This window comes from Cryptotermes secundus, unplaced genomic scaffold, assembly GCF_002891405.2.
Source record: "Cryptotermes secundus unplaced genomic scaffold, Csec_1.0 scaffold1799, whole genome shotgun sequence".
In the NCBI taxonomy this organism is placed as follows: domain Eukaryota; kingdom Metazoa; phylum Arthropoda; class Insecta; order Blattodea; family Kalotermitidae; genus Cryptotermes; species Cryptotermes secundus.
This window is the reverse complement of record NW_019721788.1, coordinates 493,295-508,218: the sequence shown is the minus strand read 5'-3', so window position 1 is coordinate 508,218 and position 14,924 is coordinate 493,295. Positions and strand designations below refer to the sequence as shown.

The 14,924-nt window shown below is 40.6% G+C and overlaps 1 protein-coding gene across 4 annotated transcripts in view; it reads right to left on the bottom strand.

Annotated features, from left to right (window-relative positions):
• Nucleotides 1–14,924, bottom strand: part of LOC111861212 (calbindin-32) — a 380,162-nt gene that overhangs the window by 37,683 nt on the left and 327,555 nt on the right. For all 4 annotated transcript variants that reach the window (XM_023845604.2, XM_023845602.2, XM_023845601.2 and 1 more), the window contains exon 5: nucleotides 103–189. In XM_023845604.2, coding sequence (XP_023701372.1) covers nucleotides 103–189 — 87 coding nt within the window. The remainder of the gene's footprint in view (nucleotides 1–102; nucleotides 190–14,924) is intronic.

Here is a 14,924-nt window from a genome sequence, read left to right as displayed (position 1 = left end):
AGAAATTAAACGATCTGGATAATAAATATCCTGGGATCATTAATAATTATAATATAAATACCACACTTTGTTCACAATATTACTCATTTCGTACAGACTTACCTTCATAAATTCAACACTCGATTCCAAAGGATTATCAAACCGGAACAAAAGTAGAAAATTTTCTTCCATTGGTAGAAGTTGTGCCAACTGAAATAAAACAAGAAGAGGATTTATCAGAATATTGAATATGCCTAAGTATTTTAAGTAAAGTAAAGGTATCCCTGTAGCAGGCCGTGGAGGCCCATATGTTTGTGGGATGTTGAGGTTTCCATATTTTCTAGACAATAGGCTCACAGATGGAGGTAATGTTCTCAGCCCTACGCGCCGGTCTCCCTTTACCCTCCAGGAATATTCCAGGTATTCATTTCTGCTAGAAACTGAGTCGACCCCAGGGCCATAGGGCGGCTGGAAGGATTAGGTCAATTAAAAAAATCCAATGACCTCATCGGGACTTGAACCCGCAACCTTCAGGCTTGTAGCATAGTGGCTGGCGCGTGGTATTGAATATGCCCAATAGTTGTAATAATAGTAAGAAATTAAGTCCTTCTTGAGAAGACAAAAATTCTTCAGTTGATTAAGGAATTTCTAGTCTTTCATAGAGCACAAAAATTAATTACTGTCCTCATAAGAGCTTGACATTGCTGCAATCTTAAGCCATGCGAATCCATTTCAATCCATATACACTCTTTATATATTGTCACGTGATTGATTAGATGGGGTTTGGTTTGGTAATAGGATTTATTGAACGATTACAGGATATAACTCCAAATAACTACTGCAGTCTTACTGAGTTACACATTCCAAAGATAACTGTAACTATAGCACACACGAAGTCTTCTTAACCTTCACTTGCCGTTGCTTGGTAGTGGCTTCAACAGTGGACGTTCCCCTTCCTCTGGGATCCCGGACTGTTCACATATTCAGCTACAAGGTTCTCACTTCTCACAACTGCAACTCTCAACTGACTCAACGATCGATGTTCTACTGCCCCTTTCCGGGTACTCCTTGGGCAGGTGACCGCCCCCATACCAAATAAAATGGGGAGCTTGCAAGTAGCTCAGACATGGCCTGACTGGCTTCTAGCTAAAGGACAACTCTTACTAGAAGTGTAGACATTGAATATAGAAACGTCTCTGACACACCAAGCAGGAACTAGCAGGCCAACATCATCCAGGAATAGGGAACAGTGCACAGAAATGATTCCTTTCCTTGCGTCAGGTGCGAACTTCGTCTGTTCTAAAGAAATCATCACAAATCTAATGAATATGGGAAATGAAACGATTTAAACAGATGGTTCAGAACTTCTGCTGGATGGGTTCCAGGTGGTTCCCATCAGTAGACGTAACAGGATCCCAAATAACAGAGACGTATGCAAGCTTACATATTAATAGTGTATAATACAATATGTATATTCATTCGAGGTGTGGGAAGGAGATTGCTAAGCTGCGAACTAGTCCTAACAAATTAATAAAAAACAAACAACAAAATTAAATCCGTGGTTCTAGTCCGTAAGCGAACTATACCGACCGAGTGACCGTCGCTTGTCGGCGAAGTTAATGCCAAATTTAGCGGATAGAGAGTGTCGCGTGGTCAGCATAACGAATCCCCACGGCCGTTAATTTCGGTTTTCTATACCTAATTAACTCCGTGGCCTGTAGTCCACAAGCGAACTATACCGACCGAGAGACCTCCGCTTGTCGGCAAGTTAGTGCCAAATTTAGCGGATAGAGGGTGTCGCGTGGTCAGCGCAACGGATCCCCACGGCCGTTAATCTTGGTTTTCTAGGCGTAATACATTAAGAATATATAGAGGTGGCGTGTCTATAGAAGTGAAGCAAAACTCAGACGTCCTCACATAATATTGTATTAATAGAGTAGGTATGGGTGAAAACTATTGACAAAGTTCGTATCCATAGATCAACGCGTTAGTTTTTCTTGAGAAAGATATAATTTTAGTTTTACTGATGTTGAGTTTTATATTATTAGGCTTGCATCAGCATCGTACGGAATCAATGTTACATTAGAATGCAGTAGATTATGGTCTTAAACAAAAAAAAAAAAGTAAAGGTATCCCTGTAACAGAGGACCATAGGGTTGTGAGATTTTGAGGTTCCCACTTTTTCTAGACAATCGGCTCATAGATGGAGGCAAGGTTGTCAGCCTTACGCGCCGTCCGCCCTTTACCCCCAAGAATATTCCTTGTACTCATTTCTGTTACAGGCTGAGTCGACCCCAGGGCCACAGTGAGGCTAGAAGGATTAGGTAAATTGAGAAAAGTCCAATGACCTCATCGGGACTTGAACCCGCGACCATCCGGCTTGTAGCGTAGTGCCTCAACCAACTACTGTACCGCGTGCCCCCAGATTACTTTCTTAGGAGAGCTAATGGCACGGTAAATTTTGTAACATCTAAAATATGGACACTTAGAGTAATTAATTGCATCAGATCAGCCGTTAATAGACATCTTGAAAAGTGCAGACCCCAGCCCACATCCCTGAAGAACACCAGAGGATACGTAGAAAGGCGACGAGGTAGTTCTAGAAGCGCGAACCTTGGACTGTCTGTTGGTTAAGTAAAATGAAACCAGTTAAATTCAAAATCACTAACCTTGGGGTGAGGGCAAGGTAAAAGGCACTACTAACATCGACATAAATGGCATCAGTTTGCTGCAAAGACTGCCGGGTTTCCTCTTTTGGAGTATCTGTAAACATAATTCTTTTCCTAGTGTACAACCCTGAAGACCTAAAAAACTAAGTTTAAAGTAAAAATGGCGGCGTTGAAGAGATAGACTATGTTTGAAGTCGAAGCCAGGAGCGTTAGAATCCCAAACTATACTAACATGAAAATTCTCATAACTAACTTTTTTCATAAGAAGGGGAAATAATTAACAATAATCTCAGGTTCAGTATCAAGGGAAAAGCAATTGTCACCATTGACCAAATTTAGATCATCCAAAGTGGGAATTTCAACCAATGCAATTTCGTTACAAGGTTATAAATCGTACGTGGGTTTACAGTAGCGCATTCTGGAGGAGAAGTCACTAAGTACTCCACCGTCACATGTAAGTCCCTTGTACTGCGGCCACTTCTGGCCTCTTGTACCAGCCCCAGATGATAGGTGAGGGTGATTGTGGAGCAATTGGTGGAATGAAGATTGGCAGGAGAAACCGAAATACTCGGAGAAAACCTGCCCCAGCGCCACTTTGTCCACCAGAAATCCCACTTGACCAGACCCGGGATCGAACCCGGGCCGCCGAGGTGGGAAGCCAGCGACTGATAGCTTGAGCTACGGGTCACATGTCTTAAGCCGGGTCCAGATTTGTTGCGTATCCCTGTATCGTATCTCCGTTGCGTATCGTCCGATGCAACGCGACAAAATTTTGCGTCCAGACTTGTTGCGTATCCCTTTTTATATTCATCAATTAATATTAAATGTCAAAACCACAGATATCAGTGTTAAGGTTGGTTGCGAGACCTGTGTTAATATGACGAGAACTAGCGATCAACCAAGTGCAGCAGAGCCATTTTTCTGGCCTCCCTCAATATTCACAGAATCGCCTATACTGTCCAGCGTTCGGACTTCACCAGGAGAGGGAGGACTGGACTTAGTTTAACTGCCAGCAGAATAAATCTGGTCGGGATTTAATCTCCGTAAAAGACGATTAAACGGCCATTAGGCGAGTCACCTGTATTAGTAACAAAATAAAATTCCTCTGAAACTGAAATACGAAGGCATATGAAATGAATTTGGTTTTAACCTGGTCCCGATGAGGTCATTGGAATTTTTTCAATTTGCCTAATCCTTCCAGCCGAACTATGGCCCTGGGGTCGACTCAGCCTCTAACAGATGAGTACCAGGAGTTAATTAAATAATTTTCCTGGGGAGTAAAGCTCGGCCGGCGCGTAAGGCTGACGACCTTACCGCCAACTGTGATAATTGTGATTGTCTAGAAAATGTGGGACCCTCAACGTCTCATAACCCTATGGGCCTTCACGGCCTGTTGCAGGGATAGCTTTACTTTTTTCTTACTTGGTGCATGGTAGGGAAACACTGGTCCTTTCAGACTTCTCAACATCAGTTGATGTTACATCACGAAAGAATAGGGAAAGAAAACTCCTTTTGATCTCAGCCTCCTTTTATTACAGAGAGAGATTAACCGTTTCTAATTCCAGTCACAGTTCTGGGTTTCTTTGAGGGATCTGGTAAACTGGAATACGAAGTAGAATATTATTTTTTTCCTTGGCACTACAGCCCAAGTGGGCCTAGGCCTACCTCCATGAACTTCTCCGTTCACTTCGGTTTTTCTAGATCTTACACATTCGGTAGGACTCCTTGGGCTGGTGATCAGCTCGTCGCAAGGCCTCTACCTCTACACAAACACAGAAAAACGCACACACATAAACTAAACATCGATGCCCTGAGTGGGATTCGAACCCAGGATCCCGGTTTCCAAGAGAGCGAAGATAGTACATGTCTTAGACCGCTCGGCTACCGTGACCGGCAGCAGAAGAATGACCTCTTCCCCCCCCCCCAAGAACAGCTACAAAACCTTCATCAGCTGTGTTTCCACCTGTCATAATGGAGGAGCCAGATAGTAAACTGTGAGAAGGCTGCATGTTAACTGATGCTAGAATGCCGTGGTACTAGTGTTGTCGCCCCCGAAGCTAAAATATTGTTCCGTGTATTCTGGTAACGCGACAGTGAATAGTGGATTCCGGATTTGATAGCTAAGTTTTTTGGATAATTTCACACGTCGTAACTACAATTCGTTATTACACTTTCAAAATTGCTGCATGTATGACACACACAAACAATTATAACATTTTCAAGGCTAACACATCAACTACTGAACTGCCTTGAAAGACGTCTTCCTGACGAAAACCTCGAGTCCTCCAACTTAGGACTGCTGAACCGGACTTAACTGCTCCTTATAGAGGATCGACATGGACCGCGCACCGAAAATCCAGTTTTATTGTTGCAAAGGGAGAACACACGGAAAACAAACCAGGCGATTCCTAGCCAGCGTCTTCATTGATGCGCTGTTTCCTAGCAACTCGCAATAACACTAATACATCGAGACACATTTATCATTGTTGCCTTGCGTGTATTCGGCCCTGGGGTGTTCACTTGTCCGTTACCTAGCAACGATCTGGCCATCCACGTTATAATATCCTTGTATTATTTTGCAGCAAAATTATCTGTTGCGATGGATCAGGAATCCTTTCTTCACATCAGTGGCATACGTGTGGTCTCCTGGTACAGGTCCTGCATCTGAAGCTTCAAGGATGCATTATCGTTTTTCGGATATTCTGCTTCGCTGCTAAGCCTTGAAACCACTCCCACCAGATATTTTACCAACCACTTCGTATATATGCCACTAAGTTCTGTAGAAAGCGGCGTCCGTAGTCTAGAAGTAACGTTTCCACCTCATGACTCGTAGTACGCGGGTTCAAATACCCGGCGGAGGTCGTCGAATTTTTAAGGGCGGAAAAATTCAGGGAACAGGTCCTCTGGGGGGGACTTTAACCCGTGGGTCCCGTGTCGTAGCTTTACGACACGTAAAAGAACCTCATATCTCCAAAGGAGGTCACTGAGCCAAATTACGGACGTTTCCCGCCCAACAGCAGTCTCTAATACCTCTGGTAGATGGGGGAAGCATTATAGATACCTCTCAGCTAGTAGAGCCGGTCTCGCTGGCTGGGCGGGACTGATGGTAAGCACCAGTACCGGTAGGATATAGAGACTAGTAGAAATCATAGAGGGAAGCACAATGGACCAATACAGGTCTAAGTGCCTGGGGAAACCCACCCTGTCCAATAACTAACTAAGTTCTGTAGACATAGTATAACACTGAACCCCACTGTAATTCTCTATTTTTCTGATAGCATTTATCCTCAAACTGGACACACGAAGTTATTAAACAAATGTCGAACAATTCCGTGACCTTTCCTACCGACTGAGGCGAGCGGTCAGAGAGAATGATCCATATTATGCGTCTTTCTGATGACATGTGGAAGTTCTTCCACGGGTACTTCAGTGAAGAGATTGACTACTTCCGTACTAACCGGACAGCCTCCTGTTTGGGGATTAATTTCCTTAATTGGTTTTATAAAGGGTTCTGACATCTTAACATAGTCTATTGCCGAATTAAAGAGCCTAGGATCTTGTAGAGAAATTCTGAAAGAACGAAACAGGAACTGACATTAGAGCTAACCATTTATCTATGAGAGACGTCAGGTTTATGTGTCTTTGGCATTCCATAGCGGTGACGTGGTTTACTGTGGTATAGCTTCAGCTCGTTTTTCAAAACAGCGGGAAGGACAGATGTGCTTGGCGAGACGTTTCATATCTTTGTCTCAGTCTGCGACTTTGGATTCTCATGTAAGAATTCATAAACCCTCTGGTTCTACTAGGCTGAATAACGTCTTTTATGTGGACACTATCGTACTATTTGCTTTGTCGGCCTTTAAACTCTTTCTTTATTTCTTTCTTTCTTTCTTTCTGTCTTTCTTTCTTTCCTTTAGATATTTTAAAAGCCTAGTTTATATGTCTGTTGCATGAGGTGTCAACGGTTTTGATTTGTCTAACATAAATCGAATCCTTCACGAGAACTTAGAACCCATGGCGGGTGAACTGCAAGTTCAGTTGCAAGTACCATGTCCAAATTAAACACAGTATTAGCTACTGCAAAACAACTCCCTGTTTTATGAACAGATTCATCTGATTTTGTGAGCACATGCCCTGATAAATTGGAGAGAAGTTTGTCGGACCAACGAATTTCTTTCAAATTGAAAGTAAGCAGGCGGAAAAACTTTCAAAGCTGATAATTTCAGTATCTGAATCTTCCTCTGCTTGAAAAAAAAATGTTTCAATGAGCTTTCCACTATGCTCAGGACGGGAGCTGATCTGACTAATTTACTGATTTCAGAATGAAGGTTTCCAGGCCATCGATTAGTTTGCTCAACGTGACCTTTCTGAAAGGTCTAATTAACTTTGTTTCTTGACAAGCCCCATTTTACGAGAGACAAAACTTATTCGTCGTTGTGAGTGAGCTTTGCGCGTCAGATTACAATGTAAACACGTCTGCTGATGCGTCCATATAGTAGTGTGATAACTGTGAGGAACTTACGAGGGATAATGTAAATGAACACTCTCTTATCAATAATAGACATACGGACGTATTATCCTCTGAGATGGAATGTACTGCATCGCCTATGAGAGATAATGATTTTCTCAGCGTGCGGCTGGAAGCAGTACGCTTAAAGGAGCAGTGGATGCAGCAGACCACACACTTGCTGTAAGGCTTGGAAACGTTGGCATTGTGTAGAATCTGAAAATTCATTTAAGTGTTCATGAGAGCCCTCCACTGGTCCCTATCCTAAACCAGATAGATCCAGTCCATACCACCTCATCCATTTTGATGTTATCCAACCATCTACGTCTTGTTCTTCTTAGTGGTCTCTTTCTTTATAGCTCTCCCACCAATAACGTATATACATTCCTCTTCTCCCCATTCGTGCTACAAGCCCTGCCTACCTCGTACACCTTGACTTGATCATTCTAATTACACTTTGTGAAGAGTACAAATTATGAAGCTCATTACACAGTTTTCTCCAACCTCCCTTCATTTCAACTCCCTTCGGTCCAAATATTCTCCTCAGCGCGCTTTCTCAAACACCTTCAGTCTAGTTTTTCTTTTATTGCTAATGGGTTGGGACTAAGTCCCTTGTACTGCGGCCACTTCTGGCCTCTTGTACCAGCCCCAGCTGATAAGTGAGGGTGATTGTGGAGCAACTGGTGGAATGAAGGTTGGCAGGGGAAACCGAAGTACTCGGAGAAAACCTGCCCCAGCGCCACTTTGTTCACCACAAATCCCACTTAACCAGACCCGGGATCGAACCCGGACAGCTGCGATGAGAAGCCAGCGATTAACCGCTTGAACTATGACGCGGCCTACCTTCAGTATATGATCCTTCCATAAAGTCAGACACCATGTTTCATACACATACAAATTCACAGGCAAAATTATATTTCGGTATATTATAATTTTGACGTTTTTAGATAGAAGGCGTGAAGACAAAATGTTCAGGACTGAATGGTAGCAAGCATTATCCGAATTCACGCTCCTCTTAATTTCCTCCTGAATCAAGATCTGATTTGTTACTGTCGTTCCGAAACATTTTAACTGTGCTACATTTTCAATGGATCTTTAACTATGATCTTTTATGATTTTCCCCTGTATTTTGGTGACGAGAGAGCAACATATACATAGTTTTCTCTGCGTTTACTTATAGACCAACTTGCTTACTACCATCAATTAAAACTTCTGTGTTTTTCTTTACGATATTGCCACATGTATGAGGGTACACGTAATGAAAATAACGTGTTCTAGAGAGGATGATTGGGTTTATTGGCATCTCGGTGACAAGTTCTCTTAATTAGATTCAATTAGAAACCTATCGCTATTCTACACACATTCATTTTACCGTTGCACACGCACTAAAATTATCCATCTTCAATAGCCGTCTCCTGGCAAATGATCTCAGCATATAATTAACATTTCAAATCACTATGAAGTCTTCTTGCCATTTATTGCTCAATCAACCTGGAACCTCGGAACTGAACTAAAATTCATCTCAGCTGCAAGTGGACCCGCATTACTCATATACGTGTATAGCCGCGGTACGGACAACGCAGAAAAACAGTTCTACTGTTACGTGTCGGAGATCACACAGAAAATTAAAGTCACGTGATAGCTACCTAGCTAGTTCATTGGCGCGCTGACTGCTGCCTAGCAATGAGCTGTAACTTTCGTCTATTGAGACACAGTTTCTACTGTTGCGAGTTGGAACGTGTTTACGGAGCCGTTGCCTGAAAATGTGTTGATCAAAGTCGTTACAGTATCTATGTGATCTCCAATAGATTCACATCATCAGTTATGTGTCCTACCTGGCTTTCCTGGACCTTCCTAATGTCATATTCTAAAGCAAAGTTGAAAAGGAGTTGCGATAAAACATCTCCTTTTCTTAGGCCATTCTGGATAGGAAATTTATCAGACAAATGTTTTTATCTATACGGAGTTAAATATACGTTTCGTTTAAACACATTTTAATCAGCTTAACTAGTTTCATGGGTATCCCAAACTCTAAGAGATTATTGTACAATACTTCCCTTCTAACTGAATCATAGGCTTTCTTAAAGTCTATGAATAGCTGATGTACTGTCTCACTGTACTTCCACCTTTCCTCCAGTATATGAGAATGCAAAAGGCCTGATCAGTGGCTAATCTGTTACGCCAAAACCCACACTGACAATTTCCAGTAATTTCTCCTATATATGGACTTAACCTTGAGAGAAGGATAATGGATATAATTCTGTATGAAGTTGATTGCAGTGATATCACACGATAATACTACAGTCAGTTTTATAGCCCTTCTAAATTTATGAATCTCTGACCGTAATGTTTGACTTCCTGCTTAAATCAGTTCTACCGGAATTGACAACTACCTGGTGATTTATACTATTTCGACTTTGCAACAACAATTTTAGCCTCAGAAGAACTAAGATCAATTATTAACGGCTCAGCTGTGTACATTTCTGTCTGCCTAACATCACTGACGCTATGTACATTCAATAACTGAGAACAACAGTTCTTCCACCTATTCAAAATGTTGTGGGAATCTGCAAGCAGATCACCGTTCTCATCTTTCACTAAGTTATTTCTAGATTGGTAACCCTTCTTAACCTATTTTTTCCTCTATACAAATTTCGAATGTTCTTGTTCTTACTGTTCGTTGCAAGTACATCAGTCGTGTCTTTCAGATATTCCCTCTTTTTATTTCTGAAATATCTACTTACTTCATATCTTATAATTTTCAAATTAACCCAATTTATTTCGCTTGTATCCTGTAATCACTGAAATTTGGCCTGTTTCTTTTTATCTAATAATTTTGAGCATCCTTCATCGAACCATTACTTATGCTTCTTCAATTCATAATAACCTGGACTCACTTTGGCTGAAATTTTGATATTCTCTGTAACAGTTTGCCAAGCTCAATTAATATCTACCTCAGTGTCTAAGTTTTCTAGAGCTGGGAACCTATTTGAGATTTCAACACGATACTGCTCTATCTCGAGATTGAACAGCTCCATTCTGTGCGTTTCTCGTTTATTCACTGCCAGTCTCTCCCTAACTGTTGCTACCATCAGATTCCGGTCAGTATTACCACTTGCTCCCCTGAAAAATCGAACATCAAGTATATTTGAGTGCCGCCTCCTACCTAACAAAATATGGTCCATTTGACTAGAAGTCTTTCCATCGGTAGATATCCAAGTAAATTTATTAAATTTACGTTGTGGGAACATTGTACTTTTGATAGTCGGATTTTCGTGTGTGCAAAGTTTACTTCTCTAACTCCATTATTATTATTATTAATTTCGTGTAAATTCTAATTCCCAATTGGTGGTTTGAAAATGTCTTTCCCACCAACTTTGGCATTGAAATATCCTAACAATATTCTCATATGATACGTAAGAAATTTATAGAATACACGTTCTAGTTCCTCGTATAAGCTGTCCTTCATATCATCAGTTTTATCCTCCGTTGGGGCTTGAACATTCAGAACGATGATATCACAACAGCGACCTCTTAGTATTATTCACGACATCCTCTCTCTACCAAATTCTGCCCTTTTAACTGCTGATATGATTCTCTTATGTACAAAAGAAACCTGTACTTAATTCATGATTCTCTTTCCACTTTTCATAGACAAATGCATATTCGCCTGCTGGTTCGGTGCCGCCTCTGTCCCATCTGACCTCCTGTCCTCCCACTAAGTCTAACTTATATTTTGATAGTTCTTTGGCAACTGTCCTAAGCAGACTTTCCCTCTATAGACTTCTTACAATCGATGTACAAAATTTCACGCCCATTTTCTTTAGCTTCGGTTGTTTATCCAAAGAATCTGTCTAGGTCCGAAGCCCTTTGTGACATTTCGAACAAGTTTATTTTTTATGTTGATGAGTTGTTAGCCCCACGCCAAACCCACAAGCTGGAGAACGGTCGCTTGTCGGCTGTCCGGGACTGTTTATTCAATATATTTGTAGCTTCCACATCTGGAGGCCGTTTCCTCCCTCTGAAACCTGAGGGCGCGCCATGCAGTGGTGACAAGGACCCACCTAAGATGGGACTGGTGTTAGTTAGAGGAAATTATCGCTGTTTGTTGTGAAAAGCGTATAAAATCCACGGACACGCTCTGTGGACAAAATAGGGCGATTCCGAATGTTAAAAAATACATTACGTCCAGTAACCAATGTGCTTTGAAGGGTTAGTATGCTTCTTCTCAAGAGCTGATGCTTTCATTGTATATTTGCAGTCATAAAATCTTCTGAAACTGCAGTAGGTAAGAACGCAACTATAGTTCTGCATGAAGTCTTTAGGCTTAGTAATGTTGATTAATTTGTTGGGCGATAACACCATGTCGTGGCCGACTAGTGGCCCGGAATTAACCACTGTTTAGTCACATCACCTTGAAGAAAGACAGAGTCAAATTCATCAATAAACAAATAAATCAATCTACACAACACGGTGACGTCACCCAGCAATAAAAATGCGATCAATATGCCGGTAATTACCTGTCACTCAAAAGTAGGAAAACTTCGATTTTTCGGTTCTGTTTGTAAATTTGCATGCATTATTTACGAGAAATAATCACGTGTTTGGATGCTCGTCTCCATCATTGTTTCATTCACAAATGAATTTATAGGATTTATATTAAATATCTTGTATAAAATACTTATAAGGTCAGTGCTATCTTATGCCTCTGAGACCTGGTCACTGTCAAGATCGTATGAAAGACTGTTAAGTATATTTGAAGGGAGGATCCTGAGCTATATCTTTGGACCAGTGGAAGAAAATGGAATATGGAGGAAGAGGTATAACCATGAGCTATACAAACTATTTAATGAACCAGACATTATTGGATTTATAAAAGTGAAAACGCTTGAATGGGCTGGACACATAATACGTGTCAGCAAGAATCGAATGATTGAGAAAATGCTTAATACTAAACCAGAAGGAAATAGGAAAGTGGCAAGACCAAGATTGAGATGGGAAGAATGTGTGTGGCAGGACATAAGAATTTTGGGTGTAAAGAACTGGAGGAATGTAGCATCGAATGGAGAAGAATAGCGAGCAATCCTGAGGAAGGTCAGGGCTCACAAAGGGCTGTCGTGCCACTGATGATGATGATTTTAAATATCTTAGGATTGGAAAACATTAAACAGCAATGAATTTTCATTTTCAGCCATATTCGTTTATTATAAATTCTACTTCAAATGAAGATCAATTTGGATTCTGTCAAAGTAAATAAAAATAAATACTCATAAAACGAAGAATGTTTCATATATATTATGGAAATAGTAGATAATTAACAAATATAAATAATAACCATATTATTGACTACTAATTAACACGTACATTAACATCTATTATTAAACAAAACGCTCTTGTTGCTGTATAATTGATAAAATACAAAGGAAATCAGTCACAGGTCCTACCTCTATGCAGTGCAATACATCTAATTGTAATTAGATTAGCCAAGTAAGGATCAGTGTTTATGACCTGTTTAATGTAATACGTCTACGATGCACTAATTCTGTCATCAGATTCATATCTGAATTAACTGAATAACTTGAAATTTGAATGCCATACAGTACGCATTCACATAACTATCTCATTTTCTAATGTGATTTGTTTTAGCATGATCTACAATGTTTCTTCAACATTTAGGACATCAAAGAAAGTTTTACACACGAGTTCTAGATATATTTGAGCTGAAAATCGAGCAAGGTGACTCAGGCAGAAAAGTTTCTGACTTGTACTTCTTAGGTGTCTGGTTCGAATCTCGGCCGGAACAACGCCTATTCTGAGGCTTCTTGTGGCTTTCCAAAGCTCCTTCAGACAAATGCCGGGATATTATCTTGAAATATGTCACGACCGAAGGTATTATTCATTAATCATCCTAAGACCGAAGAGAGATGAAGTGACTGGAGGTCTGAGAAAACTGCATAATGAGGAGCTTCATAACTTGTACTGTTCTCCAAGTATAATTAGAATGATCAGGTCAAGGAGGATGAGGTGGGCAGGACATATAGCACGAATGGGAGAGACGAGGAATTAATATAGGATATTGGTGGGAAAACTATAAGGATAGAGACCACTAGGAAGACCAAGGCGTAGGTGGGTGGACAATATTAAAATTGATCTTAGAGAGATAGGATGTGATGGAATGGATTGGATTGATCTGACTTGGGATAGGGACCAGTGGAGTGCTCTTGTGAATACGGTAATGAACTTTCGGTTTCCATAAAATGCTGGCCAGTTCTAGAGTAGCTGCACAATTGGTGGCTTCTCAAGACAGGTTCAGCTCCATAAGTAAATTAATTTTCTCATCCTAACATACGATACTACCTACATAGTCTGATCTACTGAAAGAGTTGTTAAATAAATCGTAAGTAAATATATATATATATATATGAGCTGACATATATTATTCAGTCTTACGTGCAACACCACATCCCACAAATCTTTTTAACTTTAAAAGTATAAAAGTACAAAATTTAAAAGTTTAAAAGTTCACTACATGTTTCCGCCAACATGGCCATCATCAGGTGTTAAAATATTTTTGATGAGGAAACTGCTGTCTTGTATTGCTAATATATACATAGGTCCCTTCGATGCACTTGTGTGTTGGAATTGGTGCGTTGTGTTCTTCCTTCCTGTACGTATGTCTTGCTGCGTGTCTTGTTCCTGAATATTTTGCTGAGTTGGACTGACATATGAAACTGGTTTTATGGTATTTGACTCTCACGAACCAGAATTTAATACCTTCGACAGATTTAATCAAACTGTGACCAGTAGCTTCATAGATGAACAATGCGAACGGACATATCGAACAACTCTGCATCCCGGTAGTGAATTTTAGACATTTCGCACAAAGAACCCTTAAATATTTACAATTAATAACTTTTAATTTATTACTTACTTATGGATCTGAGCCCTTCTTGAGAAGTCGCCAATTGTGCAGCCACTCAAGAATTTCACAGAATTTTATGGAACCCGAAGGTTCATTACAGTGTTCACAAGAGCCCTCCACTGGTCCATATCCTGAGCCAGATTAATCCAATCCATCCCATCCCATCCGATATCTCTAAGATCCATTCTAATATTGTCCATCCACCTACTCCGTGGTCTTCCCAGTGGTCTCTTTCCTTCTGGCTTTCCCATCAATATCCTATACACATTCCTCGTAGCCCCCATTCGTGCTATATGCCCCGCCCACCTCATCCTCCTAGACTTGATCATTCTAATTATACTTGGAGAAGAGTACAAGTTATGTAGCTCCTCATTGTGCAGTTTTCTCCTACCTCCTGTCACTTCATCTCTCTTCGGTCCAAATATTCTCCTCAACACCCTGTTCTCAAACACCCTCAGTCTATGTTCCTCCCTTAATGTCAGAGACCAAGTTTCACACCCATACAGAACTAGAGGCAAAATTAAATTTTGTATATTCTAATTTTTATGTTTTTGGACAGCAGACAAGAAGATAAAAGGTTCTGGACTGAATGGTAGCAAGCATTAACGGAGTTCAATCTCCTCTTAATTTCCTCCTGAATCAGGTTTCGATCTGTTATCGTTGTTCCCAAATATTTGAACTGTGCCACATTTTCAAGACATCTGTTTCCTATCTTTATGTCATGATTTTGCCCTGCATTTTGGTGACGAGACAGTAACACATACTTAGTTTTCTCTGTATTTACTTCTAGACCAACCTCCTTACTTGCATCAATTAAATTTAATTTATTAGAGCGCAAGAATTCGTT